The sequence below is a fragment of the Capricornis sumatraensis genome, chromosome 3, assembly GCF_032405125.1.
Source record: "Capricornis sumatraensis isolate serow.1 chromosome 3, serow.2, whole genome shotgun sequence".
In the NCBI taxonomy this organism is placed as follows: domain Eukaryota; kingdom Metazoa; phylum Chordata; class Mammalia; order Artiodactyla; family Bovidae; genus Capricornis; species Capricornis sumatraensis.
In genome coordinates, this window is record NC_091071.1 from 62,675,176 (window position 1) to 62,694,406 (window position 19,231).

General features: G+C 35.7%; 1 protein-coding gene across 4 annotated transcripts in view; it reads left to right on the plus strand.

The window, feature by feature from the left end:
- The window catches only part of TTN (titin), a 272,102-nt gene that overhangs the window by 149,249 nt on the left and 103,622 nt on the right, over positions 1 to 19,231 (plus strand). For 2 of the 4 annotated variants that reach the window (XM_068969318.1, XM_068969319.1), the window contains 24 exons: positions 381 to 551; positions 820 to 897; positions 3,864 to 3,977; positions 5,451 to 5,519; positions 7,411 to 7,491; positions 8,392 to 8,466; positions 9,069 to 9,158; positions 9,597 to 9,659; positions 9,990 to 10,079; positions 12,085 to 12,135; positions 12,697 to 13,098; positions 13,268 to 13,546; positions 13,790 to 14,065; positions 14,191 to 14,330; positions 14,876 to 15,002; positions 15,095 to 15,358; positions 15,664 to 15,930; positions 16,065 to 16,328; positions 16,418 to 16,557; positions 16,723 to 16,849; positions 16,968 to 17,234; positions 17,352 to 17,618; positions 18,458 to 18,724; positions 18,817 to 18,956. In XM_068969318.1, the coding sequence (XP_068825419.1) occupies positions 381 to 551; positions 820 to 897; positions 3,864 to 3,977; positions 5,451 to 5,519; positions 7,411 to 7,491; positions 8,392 to 8,466; positions 9,069 to 9,158; positions 9,597 to 9,659; positions 9,990 to 10,079; positions 12,085 to 12,135; positions 12,697 to 13,098; positions 13,268 to 13,546; positions 13,790 to 14,065; positions 14,191 to 14,330; positions 14,876 to 15,002; positions 15,095 to 15,358; positions 15,664 to 15,930; positions 16,065 to 16,328; positions 16,418 to 16,557; positions 16,723 to 16,849; positions 16,968 to 17,234; positions 17,352 to 17,618; positions 18,458 to 18,724; positions 18,817 to 18,956 (4,109 nt within the window). The remainder of the gene's footprint in view (positions 1 to 380; positions 552 to 819; positions 898 to 3,863; positions 3,978 to 5,450; positions 5,520 to 7,410; positions 7,492 to 8,391; positions 8,467 to 9,068; positions 9,159 to 9,596; positions 9,660 to 9,989; positions 10,080 to 12,084; positions 12,136 to 12,696; positions 13,099 to 13,267; positions 13,547 to 13,789; positions 14,066 to 14,190; positions 14,331 to 14,875; positions 15,003 to 15,094; positions 15,359 to 15,663; positions 15,931 to 16,064; positions 16,329 to 16,417; positions 16,558 to 16,722; positions 16,850 to 16,967; positions 17,235 to 17,351; positions 17,619 to 18,457; positions 18,725 to 18,816; positions 18,957 to 19,231) is intronic. The other 2 variants (XM_068969320.1, XM_068969321.1) reach the window with 1 other exon arrangement.

A 19,231-nucleotide genomic window follows, 5' to 3' on the forward strand; every position in this document is an offset into this window, starting at 1 on the left:
CCTCTTCTAATTCAGTATCTCTTGGTCATTTTCTGCCCTTTAATTATTTGTCTTACTTCACTGTTCTTAATTAGCTCCAATCTTAAATCTGAGGTCCATAGTCAGCAACTACACTGGCCATCATAAGCTGTGTTACACAAAGTTTCTCTAATGTACAGGTGAACTAATGACTATAAATGACATTAAACACCAAAGGGGTTTTTCAAACATTCAAAGCAATAGAAACAGAAATCGGTCAAACAAGATGGATTTCATCTTAATAAAAGTGATGATATTAATAGAAACAAGGGAAGAAGTCAAGACTATTTATTGTGTTTCACATTTGTGCATTTTAGAATATTGTTCCACACATTCAATTAAAATTAACTATATCTTTAAAGTTTATGAAGAACCTGTGGAAATTGTTCCTGAAGAGGAAGAGCCCATTCCCATCGTAGAAGAGGAAGAGCCCATTCCTGTTGTTGAAGAGGAAGAGCCCGTTCCTGTTGTTGAAGAGGAAGAGCCTGTTCCCGTTGTTGAAGAGGTGGAACCGGAAGCCCCACCACCAGCAGGTACAAGACAAGATTCACTGAATGGAAGAATAGACCATTTAATTTTTTATGTCTATTATTTATCTTGTTTAAGGCAAACATCTCAGTCTTCTATCTCCTCCTTTAACATTTGACCTTATTGGCAACAACGAGAGTCAGTTGCACACATACAGCTTTTGTCCTACAGACACAATGCAGCATAGCCAAGTGTGATCTTTTTTTATTCATTCATAGCATTAATCTTTTCATTGTAATCATTTGACTCTAAAAGAAATCCCTGTCTTTCAAGTGCCTGAAGAGCCCAAGAAGATTGTTCCAGAGAAGAAAGTTCCTGTCATCAAAAAACCAGAGCCTCCACCTCCTAAAGGTACTTTCAGTAAAATAAATATTTACTTCTTTTTTGTGTGTTGTCAGAAATTTGGCACTCTTTCCTTGTTTTATATTGTGCTGTATTATGAACTGTCGTCTGTATGTTACAGTTCTGAGCAGACTTGTCAAATTAATGTGTACATATTGCATCTTGCAATTTTATATTATTAAATGCTACTAATATCTTTAAAGTACCTGCGATGCCAAAGAAAGTTGTCCCAGTGAAGAAAGTCCCAACTATTAAGAAGCCAGAAACACCAGAAATTAAAGGTATTAACATCATCATTGACATTATAATTTTTTTTAAGTATTCTGATATCTTCAAGTGGAATCCAATAAGTTGTCTTCAGTGTTAGGGACAAAAATGTCCTTATTTTGCTTTCATTAATTTTAATGCTGCTCTTTAATTATAAGTTCTTTATTCTTAACACTTTTTCCAATGTCTTTAAATACTCTTTCTAAAATAAAACTAATATCTTCAAAGTGTCTGAGCTGCCCAAGAGACTTGTTCCAGTAAAGAAAGAACCTGTGCCTGTTACCAAAAAACCAGAAATCCAGCGAGTAAAAGGTATCTACCATGAAGAAAGAAAGAATGTATTTCTCTGAATGCTAAGCATCTTAATAGTAGTTCTTATAACAAAAATATGAAGTATAAGTTTATGCAAGAACAGGTTTTACAGAAAATCAGAGGGAAATAATGAAGGCAAAGAGAAAATAAGACAGACAAACAGGAGAAACATAGCTTATCCTGAAAGATAAGGCTGGATGTAATGATGCCAGTCATATTTTGGAGTTCTTTGAATGCTAATATAACGCATGTACTTTAGTCTGTGGGCAATAGGAAGCTTCAGTGGTATATAAATTAACAGGAGTCGAGCTTCAGATAACTGGCAGCAGGTCAAATTCTTAGAAGAAGATAATAGAAAAGAGCTGTTGCAATTTTTAAGGTCTTCAAAAATTGAGTAAGTGATAGAAATGGAAAGGATTGGATTTAAGAGAAGTGGAGATTAAGTGGGTGTCTATTCTCAAAGTAACGAGGGAAATAGATGAGCCCAAAATGATTATAAGAGTTGGAGCTAGGCCATGAGAATGGTTCACTGAACCCCCAAACTAATATTAGAAAGAAGGCAGTGAATATATCCTTTACATTTCAAGTATGGAATTTGAGAATATTCATCTGGAACTTAGGAAAGAGATTGGGGCCAGAGATGTTGATCCGTAAGTCATTACCAGGGAAATACGAGTTGAGAGTGCAGGAGTAATTGCTCAAAAAATGTAGATTCAATTTTTAAAATCATCAAAGTTAGACCAGTGGAAAACCTCTATGTTTAAAGGCACACAGAGGATGAGAAATAAATGAAGAAGGCTGCAAGCACTCATTTATTAAATTAGGATGTCCAAAAGGGTGCCTTGCCTCTAAAGCTATTTTCCCCACAGAGTCTTATAAGATGAAGTACCGTACCCATGTATTCTTTGTCTGCTCTTTGCTCTTGTACATCTTCTAAATTTTTAATAGTAAACAAAATCAATATCTTTAAAGCGCCTGAAGTTCCCAAGGAAATCATCACAGAACAGAAAGTGTCAGTTCCTGTCCCTGAAGAACCAGAAGCTCCACCTGTACAAGGTACCTGGCTGCACTCTGAATCTTGGAAAGACGATAGTCGTCTCATCATCTTGCTTTGGTTGTAGATGGATCTTTTGTGTTTATCTGTTGCCTCTCTTATGTAGTGAAGTTATTGGTATTTTGAAATCTTCTGAAGAATATGTTATAGTGTGTAACTAAGTTGATACGTTGAAACTTAGCAGTTGCAGTATTCTACTCTGAATTCAGTCTAAAATAAAACACTGTGTTTTTTAAGTTGAAGAGTCGCCTGAGGAAATAATATATGAAGAAAGAGCAACCATAACCATTGGTAGAAAAGTGACTCCCCCTGTTGAAGGTATATATATGTATAAATACAAAATTTTTAATCTCTTGAAAACTCCTATTAGAAATACAAAAGTATTTATAGGCTAACATTCCTTCTTGAAATTACATGCAAAAGCATTTTAGCATATGTTTGACTTCTTCGTTTTTCAAATCATTATACTTCTTTTGAAGTATAATCTTTGATTATTCTTGATTGTAATTATAAATTCCAAAAGATACAGTTTACTGAGGCAAAACTGGAATCATTGCATTGGATCTTCCAATGATAACCCAACATCAGATTTTAAAAATCATTTCATTTGCCATCAACATACATCAAACAGTAGAAAGCTTGAATATAAGAAAATTGAAATATTAACCCCTTTTTCTATGTAAGTGAATATGTCATCTTTGCATCTATGTGAAATTTTGCGACTGTCATCTTTGCATCTATGTGAAATTTGTATGAGTCTTGTGAAGAACTTTACATTACAACCTCTTATCCTTTGTCAACATTCTCTAAAGAACGTGAAATTGAAAAGTATGTTAAGCCTGAAGAACCCGAAGAACCTGAACCACAGCCAGAAGAAACACCAGTACAAGGTATTCAGTTAATTGGACTTAAATCTTCATCACCATCTTCTTCCTCTTGATATATATGTATATGTTTTACGTTGTTTAATGTGTACAGTATGTCTCTCTTCACCTGTATGTAAGGTATTCTGTTTTAAATGTGCATCTTGTCTGTATTCATGTCGTTTGTACTATTTATTTTGCCTCGGTGTGGCTTATATGGATGCTTCCTTCGTCATTTTCATTAGTGCTTGTGCTGGACTTGTTATCTATGTACAGTGTTGACATTCTTATGTTTTATGTTGAACGTTCTTATGTTTTATGTTGGATACCAATATTATGTATCCAAAAAAGCAAACTTCTTACTTAAATATGCTTCTTACTTCTTACATAAATATCCTCATATTTCTGCTGAATATACTGTAAGTCCACATACCAGTCATTGTATTCATATACTAATACTCCTGAAATACTCTTTTAAGAACCTGAACCTGAAAAGAAGGTTATTGAGAAACCAAAACTCAAACCAAGGCCCCCAGCTCCTCCTCCTGCTCCACCTAAAGAAGATGTCAAGGAGAAAATATTCCAGCTTAAAGGTATAAAATGATACTTCCAAAGTTTTATTAACCTGCTCCAAACTTCCATCCAAACATCTGAAGTGGTGCTTGCAAGAAATGTATTTTTTAAATGTGTTCTTCTGGACATGATCATGCTGGGGAATTTCATAGAGACGTGTTTTATGCTGCCCTGGGGGCGTTGTCAGGCCACGCTTGCTGCCCAAAGTGTCAGAAAGTGCACCATGGTTAGCTTCATCCTGACCATCTGGGTGCAGGGGCTATCCAACTAACTTTCTAATGCAGAGTGGGGTGAAAGGGTTTTCTGATTTCAAAGTGTGGTTGCCGTGCATGTCTTTGGGATCTTGTGCGTGTGAAATGTAGAAGAAAACTTAGCAGGATATTTTTAATATTGCAGTAATTAATTTATACAAACGCCAAAACTTTGTCCTTAAAGAATAACATATGCTTTAAAATATACTATAGGCTTTATTTTTATGGGATCCAATAGCTGATGTGTTCATATACCATGAAAAGAAGGTATATGAACAACTTATCACTGCTTCCCCACTTTTTTTTTTTTAACAACTCGATAAAAACCCAACTGTGTTCTGTGGTTGTTCCCCTTGTTAAACTTTCTTTCATTCTCTTTGCATTTAGATTTTTCTTTGAATTCAGTTTTCTTGGGCTTTCCTTGTGGCTCAGCTGGTAAAGAATCTGCCTGCAATGCGGGAGACCTGGGTTCTATCCCTGGGTTGGGAAGATCCCCTGGAAAAGGGAAAGGCTACCCACTCCAGTATTCTGGCCTAGAGAATGCCATGGGCTATAGTCCATGGGGTCGCAAAGTGTCGGACATGACTGAGTGACTTTCACTTTTACTTTGAATTTATTCAATATTATTTAATTCTTAAAATAACATCTTTAAAAGCTGGAAAACTAGCAAAATTGTATTATTCTTTCTATTTTAACAAAATGTTGTCTTATTGGTGGTGTCATGAGATTTCCCAATCTAAAATAATCTAGACACAGTCTTAGGTGAGCGCTTTTCCCTTACCTACACATGCACACAAAATCAGAGTTTTCCATAGGAAAGCTTGTTTCTTGCCTCTCTACAACACTCCTGGCCTGTAGGGAGGGTCTTTGGCATTTTAAATCGGACATAGAAAAAGCGAACACTTCTTAAAAGATTACCCATCTGTTGATTGACATTTTATGAAGACACACACACTTAAATATGTTTCTCTTCTTGTAAAATCTATATGCAAAGGAAGATTTCTTACCCCTGCAAAGAGTAAAACTTATCTTTCGTCCCAGCTAGGCTTTAACTTACTACTCCACTTTGGAGTAAAACTTGAATCTGTTTTCATGGTTTGAACGCTTCCTGTATGTTCTTCAGTGGCTGTTCTTGGCTGTTACTAATGCTTTTGGGTATAGACAATAAAGCAGGGATTTCATAATTTGCTTCAGATCAGTCTCAATAAACAAATAATAAAAGTAAGATCATCTTCTTTAAAGCTGTTTCGAAGAAGAAAGTTCCTGAGAAACCTGTGGTTCCAGAAAAAGTGGAGCTTACACCTCTGAAAGGTATTTCAACAGTCTAGAAAATGCTCATATTCAGTATCCCTTTGTCTAACTCCTTGCTCTTCCTGCTTTCTACAAAGTTCTTCTTTCTCTTCTTCTTTTTTCCTTTTTTTTAAATATAATAATCAGAGTAGTCTCACTGATTTCTTGTGTTTTTGTAGCTTTTATAGTCCTGGTTCATAAGTGTTGCTTTCATTGTCTCTCATCAATTTCATGCATTCATGGATAGATGTTGTTTTCTTTGTCTCATCTACATATATCTTCTTGCATTTTCCTAAACTAAAAAATAGCAAATTTTACTGGTTAGCTGACATTAATATCAGGACACATCTTAGATTAAAATGCTGAGAGCTAGCAATAGAAAGCTTTGCGATTTCACTTGAACAACAGTATTTTAGCCAGTGTTATAAGCACCAAAAATAAGTCCTGTCTCCTTCTATACCATTAGTATGATTCATAGGGATTTCCTTATGGCTTTCCTATCACTCTCTTCTCAGGGACTCCAAAACATTCTTTTGGGTATACAGATCTCATGTTGTAGGGAAGTTTCTTTCTCACTGCAGGTCATTTTTTCAAAACATATTTCTCTTTAAACAGTATTTTTCCTTATCTAAGCTTGGGATGTATAAATGAATAATAAAGGTTTATAAAACATCTATTGAAAATAAAATTGTTAATTTTTCCAGTGAGCATAGTAGGGAACAGTGTTCTATTTAAGTAATTAACACATCCAGACTCCTAAGTTGAATCTATTCCTGATTCACTCTGGGATTTTGGAAAAATCACCCATCTGAATATATATATCCTCATTTATAAAACAGAGATTACAAATTAGTGTTGCTGTGGATGTTAGCTGTGGATGTTAACTGTGGATGCAGAGGATGTAATAATCCTCTACAAAGCCACTCAAACGTTAAATGACATATTAATATGTCAAACATGCAATGACATATTAATATATAATGACTTTAAAAATAACTGCAATGGTGTGTTCTACACCTGAGTCTCATACGTAAGATCTTAGAAATGAAATAATAATATGGAAAAGCAGATACAAAGATACATTTTCACTATATTCATTAGATAAGTAAATTATATTACTGATGGAAATTAAATGCATAGGCGTCTCTCCAGCTTGATCAATGAAAATGGTTTACATTACAAATATTGGTAACTCTAAAATAATTATCATGGATAAAATATTTAATATTTGTGAACTTTTACTTAAAATACTTGACAGAAAAAATATTTAAAATGAAATATTTACATATTTGCTCTGTATGTTTAAAATTTCAAGTAAGAGTTAAGCATGTCTATCTTTATCACATAACATGAAAGTTATTTGATAAGTTGCAAATGTCTTATTTAAAACACCAAATGTGAAGTTTTATAGAAATATCTAAAAATTCAGATTGTTTAAGTATTTCTCCTTTCCCCAAACCAAGTTCATAATCCATATTATTTGGCTTTCTTCTCTTGTTAGTGGAGATCTGAATAATGTCACTCACGCCTACTATAATTAATGGTTAGGGGAATATCAGTGTAGGTTTGAACAATCTACAATTGCATATTGGGGCAAAGATGCTGTTAAGAACCTTGTACTGAATGAAAAATTCATTAAGTCAATATAGAATAACATCTTCTACACCCTTTTAAGGTGAATGAATATATTTGCCTGAAGTTAATGCGATTGAATTTCATCACAAGGTTATATAGATCTATGCAGAGGAAACAACTTGAAGTGTGTTCTTGCTTTTAAATTCTGTGATATTTATATGCAACAAGAATTATTACTTATGCATCATGGTTAACTAGTTTTGAAAGAGACAGTTTCTTGTTGAAATTTACTTTTTATATGAATTTACTTCAAAATTTAAAATCATATTTTTTTAAGTGGCTGGAGGTGAAAAGAAAGTTCGCAAATTACTTCCTGAACCTAAACCTCAACCAAGGGAAGAAGTTGTTCTCAAAAGCGGTATAGTATTTTTCAAACATTGTATCAGCTTCAAATAACAAAAAAGAATTTGAAAGCTTACAAAATATTTCTGTTCCTTGGTTTTCTCTTAATTAGATTCCTAATTTATCAAAATTCATTTCTAGTTGCATTGAAAATTAAATATAATCACTTCCATATCTTTTTAAAAAGACAGAAATTTTGTGAGCATTCAGAGTATCTTGAAATTTACAACATTAATAGACATGACTAAATTGGTAATATTCTAAACTAATCAGAATGACTATAGCTGCCATTTTCATAATCAAATTATGTAGTAAAATATACTAAGCCTATTAAATACTCTAAATTACACCAAATGATTTAAGCCTAAACTCAAAATTCAGTTTTAAAGTGTGACACAGGATTACCACAACTAATAAATAACACTTTCTAAAACCTGAGTATTTCTTTCTACTAATAAAATATTAAAGAATTAGAAACAAGATATTTGAATGAAGACTCAAATTCTGACTTTCCCTCCACATAGAATTACTTATTTCTTGGCTACATTTCTTTGGCCATCTCCACTTCTGTGAACTTTGTACTTATTTAAATTCTTCTTTTCTCATTAAATTATAACATTGAATTATTAGAATTTTTTGCTCTTCAGGTTATTCATTTTGTGTTTGGATATTTCTGCCATGGATTTGTCTCTGAACAGCCTATCTATATAAAGTGACTCTGAGTGCTATTTTAATTACCTTAACAACACTTGATCTTTTTCTTAAAAGCATTGTTAGTGTAAAAGCCAGTTTCCCGGTACACTTGAGCTCATGCTGTTCACTTTCCTTGCTTTGTACATTATTTGCATTCATTAAGCTTATTCAGCATCTTCATTTGTTTGTCTTGGTTTACATATAAACCTTTTTGTCTTTTAAGTTCTAAGAAAGAGACCTGAAGAAGAAGAACCTAAAGTAGAACCTAAAAAAGTAGAAAAAATTAAAAAACCTACAGGTAGGAATCTCAGTAAAAATTTGTGAAATTATCTTTTAACAAAATTGAGATTTAACAAAAGGTTTATCTTGTAAACATAAATGGAGTTAAATATAAATGTAGCTTCATATTTCATCTGTCTATGTTTTCCATTGTCTGCTTTCTGTTTAAACATTTTTATAGTATTAATAGTTCTCAAATCCATTCATGCATTTTCATGCACTTCATCATCATTATTGTTATTATTATTTCTGCAATAATCAAGTTGGCTGCAAAATAATTTCTTGGGAAGGTGTCAGAAATGTTTCATAAAATTTGGGGCTTTTAGTGGGCTGATTTTTATCTATTCTCAAACAGTATATTTGCTATTTCAGAAGTGATTTAGAAAGAGAGAGCTCACTAATGGGGTTGGGAGGCAAGTAAGTGAAATAAGAGAAAGAAAAATAAATTGAAGCAGAGTCAAGAAGAGAAAACAGAAACTCATTGATAGAATATAAGGGTTTTCTTTCTAAAGTCAACAACAGAGCTTCAGAAAATAGTTTGATCTAATTATTTCAGATTAGCTGATTTCTAGGGATTCAAATCCTAAAATAACACTAGAAAATTATCCTATTATCTTAAAGTGCCAGAACCACCTCCAAAAGCTGTGGAAGAGGTTGAAGCTCCTCCAGCTGTTACCAAAAAGGAAAGGAAAATTCCAGAACCAGTAAAAGGTACAAACTTCCAGTTGTCTCTAAAAATACAAATATGCATCAATTAAAATATCATTACACTGGCATTAAGATTTGAACACCTGACCTCGACTCATCTCATCCAGCTTAATTTTCTTTACAATTCACTCTCACGTGCAGTTGCCTCATGCCCACCCATTTGTTAAATACATCACTAAGTTTTAAAAACTAACAAAATTGTATTATGGGCAGTGAGATGAATAATAACATTAGAAAATCAATAACACTGACTTGCTGTATTTTCTAAGTACTTTGTTTAAATGTAAGAATAAACTTGGATCAAGTATTTCCCTTAGTGACTGTTAGTGTATAAATTCTAGTATCTTCCAAGATACATTAAACCTGTGCAATTTTGGTTTGACTTTGTGAAAAACTTCAGAAACACTGTGATAACCTGCTTATTACTATGAATCGTTTTAGTGCCTGAAATTAAGCCAGCAATACCTCTCCCTGCCCCTGAACCAAAACCAAAGCCTGAACCAGGTAAGCAAGCTTATCCTCAATATCAACAGCATATACCTTCATGTTTCACACAAACAATGTGTAGTTAATAAGAAAAGAGGAGTGAAAGTGTGCGTGCGTCAGGTGGTTTCTAACGTCCCAATGTCTTAGATTACACTGTTCTATTTTAATAGAATGTCACATATGTTCAAATATAGTATTATATTGTATATAGGTTTTATTATAATTAGAATATATTGTTCTTTGAAAAGCAGTTTATTAGATTTTAAAATTCACCAGGGAAGGCAAATAGGCAAATGGGCTTTAGGAAGTGACAAAGGATACATTAATGCAATGAACATCTTTTTGCAGAAGTGAAAATAATCAAACCACCTCCTGTGGAGCCCCCACCAGCTCCCATTGCTGCCCCAGTGACGGTGCCAGTAGTTGGAAAGAAAGCAGGTAATTATTCTGTTGTTTTCTTTTTGCTTGTTTGTTTTGATGGCTTAATGAAAACTTCGTTAAAAATTAGGCTTTCTTTTTGTTGAAACACAGCATCGTTTCAGTTGTGGGAGCTTATAAATTCATGATTAAATTTTCTTTATCTGCTCCCCTGTACCAACCTACTTTCTCATCCATGGGTGCATATTGTGCAATTGAAATGTGCAATTTTGATTGAAATGTGTATTTCTGCAAAACATCGTTTATTTATATGCTTTTGAGAACTAATGAGTATGTTCAAAGTTAAGACATATAGATACTCTCTAAGGACATACATATAGGAATCCTATGGAGATGCAAATTTCCCACGTGCCCTGTAAAAATCATTTCTCACTTTTTAAAAAGACTGCATTTTAGAATAAAGAAAAAGTTCTGGAAATTGATGGTTGCATAATATTGTGAAGTATTTAATGCAACTGAATTGTACACCTAAAAATGGTTAAACTGGTCAGTTTTATGTTAGGTATATTTTACCACAATGAAAAGAAAAAAAAGGACTGCATAGTTCTGCTTTTAAATCTATATAAGAGTTTAGATCAATAATAATTTTCTTCAGTGTACTAACTTAGTGGTATAGGTATCTTAGGTACAAACTTAAAATACATATTAGTTGCTAAGTCGCTTCAGTCGTGTCCGACTCTGTGCGACCCCATAGACCGCAGCCCACCAGGCTCCCCCGTCCCTGGGATTCTCCAGGCAAGAACACTGGAGTGGGTTGCCATTTCCTTCTCCAACTCGTGAAAGTGAAAAGTGAAAATGAAGTCGCTCAGTTGTGTCCAGCTCTTAGCGACCCCATGGACTGCAGCCTACCAGGCTCCTCCGTCCATGGGATTTTCCAGGCAAGAGTACTGGAGTGGGGTGCCATTGCCTTCTCCACATATTAGTTGAACTATTATTAATCACTTAGGTGATAATCTCAAAACCAAAATGATTTGACATGTATAGATCATTGATAAACACATGTCCTAACTGTTTGATCTTTGTCTACTTCTTTAATTTCTTTCCTAGTCTATAAAATCAGAATATTTAATAACTACTTATTAAAACTATTATGAGGATTAACTATACGCAAAACTTTTAGCACAGTGCTTGGTACATAACGAGAAATGTTTGGATTTTTATTATGTTTAATAACATGAGAATATACTGTGTTCTTTCATCTATGGTTTAATTTTAATATTATATAACATATGTTGTCACTGACACGGTTTAGGCATTATTCTTTTAAACTTTTATGATTTTTATGTGATACTTTTATTAGTTCAGAAAAAGACAAGAACTGCCATTGAGATAATTAAGTATGTGTAAAAGTACAGCTTTTCTCACATCCCCAGGTCTGACACTAAAGAACTGGTTCTACAATTTATACTGCCCCATATTAATTGAATTAAACTCTTAAGTGTGGGAACTGTCTTGGTTTTGCCTTAGTTCATTATCTGATTAAGGGAGATCTTCAAAGAATTCGTATGTTTGTAGTACATAGACCCTTTCTCTTTCTGGAGTCTTCCCTGGATTTATTTGCCCAGCTTAATAAAGAAAGAATTTTGGTAACTTCTGGGTTATTTCCCTTTAGCCTACATTGATTCCTTGTTGATAAAAAAAGGTATTTCCTTGATTCACATAACCAGCATACACATTAACATACAAAATATTTTACACAGCTAGGTAAGCGTAAAACTCTTCCTCACAAGGTAAGAGTAAGCCTTCCAGAAATGGGAGAGGAATTACTTGCTGAAGGTAATTTTTTAATCCTAGAAACATTGGCAATTTAGCTTGGTCACAACATTCAGAATATGTCTTGCTGGAAATATCCAGATATTCTCAGTAAAAGTCACATTAAAAAATCCAATTTTTCTTCATGCATTCATATTTATAATAAAGAGCATGATTCAGCCCACATGGTTTACTACTAAGCATGAAATAAGTCTGAAATTTGTTTAAATGCTGGGTTTTATTTTTATTTCAGAAGCCAAAGCACCGAAAGAAGAGGCTGCCAAGCCAAAAGGTCCCATCAAAGGTAAGATTCATTTCCCTGTACCTGAGTTGTAAAACCTTTCATTCTTTGGAGACTTTACTTTCAAGGGCAGTTTTCTGTTCAAGGGGGAAGATTTCAAAATTTATATCAATCTTTATGATTTCTAATTGATTCTGCAAACACTAGTATGTCTTTTGATATCACAATGAATACACCTCTCATATTACTCAATTGGATATTACATATGTAACATACACACTTTAGGATAACGAACCCTACAGGCGCCAAGCTTCATTCTCCATATACATGGTATTTATACATGATAGATGAAATAATGAGACATTAATCTGGACATTATACATTTGGCTTTCAAACTTGAGAAAATGCAGAGTGTTTATTATCCGTGGATTCCTTTTGCCTCCTCGTTTTCTTTCTGAAAGAAAGCAGGATAAATTCAATTGGCCTTTTAGTTGCCTCATCTCTAAGTTTCCCCTCTTGTCTCGTGGTCACACTATCACTGGTTTTACCCAGCAGACAGCCAGGTATGCACTTTCTGACCCTTATGGAAATGCCAATTCAACTTTTAATTTTATTTTGAATTAGGTGTAGCCAAAAAGACTCCTTCACCAATAGAAGCTGAAAGGAAAAAGTTAAGACCAGGAAGTGGTGGAGAGAAGCCGCCTGACGAAGCCCCATTCACCTACCAGCTGAAGGCTGTGCCATTGAAGTTTGTGAAAGAAATCAAAGACATTGTCTTGACTGAAGCAGAGTCAGTTGGCTCTTCTGCAATCTTTGAGTGTTTAATTTCCCCGTCCACTGCAGTTACAAGCTGGATGAAAGATGGTAGCAATATCCGTGAGAGCCCAAAGTACAGATTCATCGCTGATGGCAAAGACAGAAAGCTGCATATCATTGATGTTCAACTTTCTGATGCTGGCGAATACACCTGTGTTCTACGTCTGGGAAATAAGGAGAAGACCTCCACGGCTAAACTGATTGTTGAAGGTAATTTCCAGTCTTCTGAATATGGCCCCCATGGAACGTTAACACAGTAAATCTCCGTAGCAATTTTTATTGTCCCTTAAACAAAATTTATTCCCAAGTTTTATCTCATTGAAAATATTGTATGTATTGAAAAGTCTCTGCCACTTTTTAATATCGCAATTCTCCATAGAACTTCCTGTGCGTTTTGTAAAAACACTTGAAGAGGAAGTCACAGTGGTCAGAGGACAGCCGCTGTACTTGAGCTGTGAGTTAAACAAAGAGCGTGACGTGGTCTGGAGGAAGGATGGCAAGATTGTCGTGGAGAAACCCGGCAAAATTGTGCCCGGCGTCATTGGCTTGTTGCGGGCGCTGACCATCAATGATGCAGATGACTCCGATGCTGGGACGTACACAGTGACTGTGGAAAATGCCAACAACCTGGAGTGCTCATCCTGCGTGAAAGTAGTAGGTCAGTGCTTCACTGGGAAATTAGTTCTACTTACTGTTCAGAAAAGAGAAGAGAGATCTTCAGTTTCCAGTATCAGAATATCAACAGTCTTACACCTTACCTATCAGGGAGAATATCAAACCCAGAGCAGATTAATTATGTCCAGTTTTGAGAATTTTTCGCTGTTTCTGAAATTCGCTAAGGAAGGTTTTGTACTGCTTATTCAGATGCTAATTATCTTTTCTGACCTGTTTCATCATACAGAAGTCATCAGAGACTGGCTGGTGAAACCCATACGAGATCAGCACGTGAAACCCAAAGGGACGGCTGTTTTCACCTGTGTCATAGCCAAGGACACTCCAAACATTAAGTGGTACAAAGGATATGATGAGATCCCCTGGGAACCAACTGATAAGACTGAGATAGTAAGAGAAGGAAATCATATACACCTCAAAGTTAAGAATGCTATGCCAGAAGATATTGATGAATATGCAGTGGAAATTGAAGGGAAAAGATACCCTGCCAAGCTGACACTTGGAGGTATAAAAACCTTACCATTTATTCTTAAGTTTTGTATGTGCCTAAGGCAAAATAATATACACAGGTACACTCACAAAAGTGTCACTGTTTAACGCCTGATGGTTTTTCATCATTTACCAATACAGACCGTGAAGTTGAATTGCTTAAGCCAATAGAGGATGTTACCATTTATGAGAAAGAAAGTGCAAGCTTTGATGCAGAAATCTCGGAAGCAGATATTCCTGGACAATGGAAACTGAAGGGAGAACTTCTAAGACCCTCACCTGTGAGTAATTTCTTCTTTTAAGTTGTTAATCATGTACGCAAATGAACCTGTCTACAAAACAGAGACAGACTCGCAGACATAGAGAAGAGACGAGTGGTTGTCAAGGGAGAGAGGGGGTGTGGGAGTTGAGGGTTAGCAGACACAAACTATTATGTATAAAATGAGTCAACTACAGACCCTACTATATAGCACAGGGAACTATATTCAACATCTTGTGATAAACGCTACATTGTAAGTCAACTATATATACATCAATAAAAAATAAAATAAGTTGTTAGTCATATTCTATATGACCACATTCTATAACTGATTCTGACACTCAGATTTGGTTCAGTAAAGATGGAATTATTTCTGGCTTCTAAAGTCTCAAAGAGGAGAAGAAATTTGATGCACTATTTGTAGACAGCTCAGCAATTTAAAAAAAATTTTATGACAATATTCTTTATTTTTATTAGTAGTATTATAGTTATTTTATGGCTCTATAGACATCTGTATCTGAAACAATCTATCTCATTCAAATGCTAACTAAACCTATCCTTTTTCAGACATGTGAGATCAAGGCAGAAGGTGGAAAACGCTTCTTGACTTTGCATAAAGTCAAACTGGACCAAGCTGGTGAAGTTCTTTACCAGGCACTGAATGCAGTTACGACTGCCATTCTGACAGTAAAAGGTATGGGCCTCTAGAACTCATGAAGTGGGCTCAACTTCATCTGACAGCCCCCTGCATTCTGAAAAGCCTCATTCTTCATGTTTGCTTTCCAGAAATCGAACTTGACTTTGCTGTGCCCCTGAAGGATGTCACAGTCCCAGAAAAGCGACAGGCTCGATTTGAATGTGTCCTCACTCGAGAAGCAAATGTTATATGGTCTAAAGGACCTGATATAATCAAGTCATCTGACAAGTTTGATATCATTACTGATGGAAAGAAACACATTCTTGTCATCAATAATTCTCAATTTGATGACGAAGGAGTCTATACTGCTGAAGTGGAGGGCAAGAAGACCTCAGCACGATTATTTGTTACAGGTAAGAGCTGGTGAGCTCTGACTCTACCATCCTGTAGTTAGGCACATGAATATCTGACTTTACATACAGATCATCAGGAAAAAAAGGAACATCAAGTTTTAATAGCTGTAAGTGACCATCAGCCCCACAACTTTATTTTCACATTGCCATCAAAACAACCCCCTTAATTTTTTTTTTTTAATGGAGGATAGATCCTTTTGAAAAGGTGACTCAATAAATGCCATGTGAAAGATTCTTTTTACCAGGCAGAGTGGACTATTTCTGAAGGTAAATTGTATTTCTGAGCATATTACCTTGTATTGCAGGCATAAGACTGAAATTCATATCACCTCTTGAAGATCAGACAGTGAAAGAAGGTGAAACAGCAACTTTTGTCTGTGAACTTTCTCATGAAAAAATGCACGTGGTCTGGTTCAAAAATGATGCCAAACTCCACACGAGCAGGACTGTACTCATCTCCTCAGAGGGCAAGACTCACAAGCTGGAAATGAGAGAAGTGACAATGGATGATATTTCCCAGATCAAAGCCCAGGTTAAGGACCTCAGCTCCACAGCAAACCTGAAGGTCTTAGGTAAATGTGACCAGCTATAACCAGAGAGCTGACTTTTGGATGGTGGGAGTGGGTAACAGTTAAACATTTTGCAATGTGTAACTCTTTAATTTCACTTTGATGTTCTCTGATTATCTGCCAAATGTCCCTTATAGAGGCCGATCCCTACTTCACTGTGAAATTGCATGACAAGACAGGAGTCGAGAAGGACGAGATTGTTCTCAAGTGTGAAGTGAGCAAAGATGTGCCAGTGAAATGGTTCAAAGATGGGGAAGAGCTTGTACCTTCACCAAAACACTCCATCAAGGCAGATGGCCTGCACCGCATCTTAAAAATCAAAAAGGCAGATCTGAAAGACAAAGGCGAATATGTGTGTGACTGCGGCACGGATACGACAAAAGCAAACGTCACTGTTGAGGGTGAGTCACACAGAATTTCTAGAGGTGCCCCATCTGAATCTGCGATTGCTTTGTCCAGTCTTTCTTACAAAACTCTGTGTAAATTTCAGCCCGACTAATAAAAGTGGAGAAGCCTCTGTATGGAGTCGAAGTGTTTGTGGGTGAAACAGCTCGCTTTGAAATTGAACTTTCTGAACCAGATGTCCATGGCCAGTGGAAGCTAAAAGGAGAGCCTTTAACTGCATCCCCTGTAAGTTGCAATGATCTGATCACATAGGTAGGGGTGGGGCGCTTGCTTGCTCAGTGGTGAAAGATGGTACATTTCTGGTACAAAATCTCTTGATTATTTGTAGGAATAACCAGTTATGAAAATGATGTTTTTCTTTCTCTTTCCTCCTCACCTCACTCCAAACAGGACTGTGAGATCATTGAAGATGGGAAGAAGCATATTCTGGTCCTTTATAACTGCCAGCTGGATATGACAGGCAAGGTGTCCTTCCAAGCTGCCAATGCTAAATCCACAGCCAATCTGAAAGTGAAAGGTACGTTCTGCTTGCCAGCCACCCTTTTGTGTTTTCTTTGCAAGGCTTCCTTTTGAGACCCAGAACTGATGCCTGGAAGCATATTCTGGCTTCATCCACACCCTTTTCTTTCTTTCAGAATTGCCACTTATCTTCATCACACCTCTCAGTGACATTAAAGTCTTTGAGAAAGACGAAGCTAAGTTTGAATGTGAAGTATCCAGGGAGCCCAAAACATACCGTTGGCTGAAAGGAACCCAGGAAATCACAGGTGATGACAAAATTGAGCTTATCAAGGATGGTACTAAGCATTCACTGGTGATCAAATCTGCCGCTTTTGAAGATGAAGCCAAATACATATTTGAAGCTGAAGATAAGCATACAAGTGGCAAACTGATCATTGAAGGTAAGCATTCTTATCAGATAGGCTACCTTTAAATGCTTTTATTTTTATTTTTCCTTTTATATATCCTCCTTTAAGGATCGGTATTAGTAAATTGCTGTTGTTGTTTTTTCCTGATAGGAATCCGACTTAAATTCCTCACCCCACTCAAGGATGTAACAGCCAAAGAGAGGGAAAGTGCTGTGTTTACTGTGGAGCTATCCCATGACAACATCCGCGTTCGCTGGTTCAAGAATGACCAGCGCCTGCACACCAGCAAGTGGGTCTCAATGGATGATGAAGGGAAGACCCATTCCATCACATTCAGAAACCTCTCTATTGACGATACCTCTCAAATTAAAGTGGAAGCTATGGGGTTAAGTTCAGAAGCCAAACTCACTGTGCTTGGTAAGTGCTTTTTTTTTAAATTTAATTTTATTGCATTCAATTCATCAGAAATTTATATAGTATCTACTATGTAAAATCTTTCAAGTGTTATATTGCATGAAAGCAATTCCTGCCCTTAAGAAATGACCACATACATTATTAGGGTTGAGTCTGAAATATTTTTACCAAAAAAATAAGAGGATTTTAAAAGGAATAAAGACTCAGGCTCACAAAATAGCCAGTTTAAATCAGAATTAAAACTCAATTAATTATGGAGCCTTGTCATATTTAAAATTAGGAATATAAATATTTCCTCTCTCTTCACTTTATCAAAATTATTTCAGAAAAATGTTTCTCAAGTCCCTAAGAAACACAGAACTTACATTAATAAAGCTCATTGTTTTTCCTGGGCTGCTAGTGCCAGGCAGATTATATACGAAGTCTAACATGTATAGTGACCATTAAAGGCAAACTATTAATTGATAGAAGAAAAACTAATAATGTGAACTGGAAAGCTTACAGGTAAACTAGTCATAAGAGATTTGCTAAGAAATTCAAAATTTAGCTGAATGATGGAGGAACACATAATTATTTGAAGCTAAATTTCATTGTGTCTTTCATACTACTGTTAATGAAATACTTCAAAATATAATATAGATAGATTAGATCTTGATAAATCCCAGGCATCAATTCCTTTTCTAACTTTTAGAGAACTTTTGAACATACATGTTAAATGAGTGGAAGCATGGTACACTTTCTAAATACACCCAGACTTCTGTGAGCTTCCCCTTAAACTTTCCAAGAGATTTTTATCTCCTTAGGTGGTTAATGAATTTTTTTCACTTATATTTTACTTGCAGAGGGAGATCCATACTTTACAGGAAAGCTTCAAGATTACACTGGCGTAGAGAAAGATGAAGTGATTCTACAGTGTGAAATTAGCAAAGCAGATGCACCGGTGAAATGGTTTAAGGATGGACAGGAAATAAAGCCATCTAAAAATGCTGTTATTAAGGCAGATGGCAAGAAGCGCATGCTAATCCTAAAGAAAGCCTTGAAATCAGATATTGGACAGTACACCTGTGACTGTGGGACAGATAAGACCTCAGGAAAGCTTGACATTGAGGGTAAGGAAATTTCCACAAGCTTTACTCTTGAAGCTTGTTGGAGTTATTTCTGCCAGAGGCTAATGACACATGCTGACCCTGCACTTTTCTAGATCGGGAAATTAAACTGGTGCGGCCCCTGTACAGTGTGGAGGTGATGGAGACTGAGACGGCTCGCTTTGAAACTGAAATCTCGGAAGAAGATATCCACGCCAACTGGAAACTCAAGGGAGAGGCCCTGCTCCAAACACCTGTAAGGCTATTTCTGAACTTGTCAATGCCCAGAGGAGCTGTGTGAAATAGGAAAAGGACAGGAGAAAAGTCAGAGTGCACACAAGGCATTTAAAACATGATATCAAGTTCATCAGAACTCAAGCCAATGAGAGCTATTAGGGTCTATGAATGGGCTCAGATGGGCACACTTGCATTATTTTTGATCCAGCATTGGTGCAAGGTTCTAGATATTCTGTAAATGCTGCTGTTTGGTTTAGAATGAAGCAGCTAAAATCAATATTGCCATCATGAATA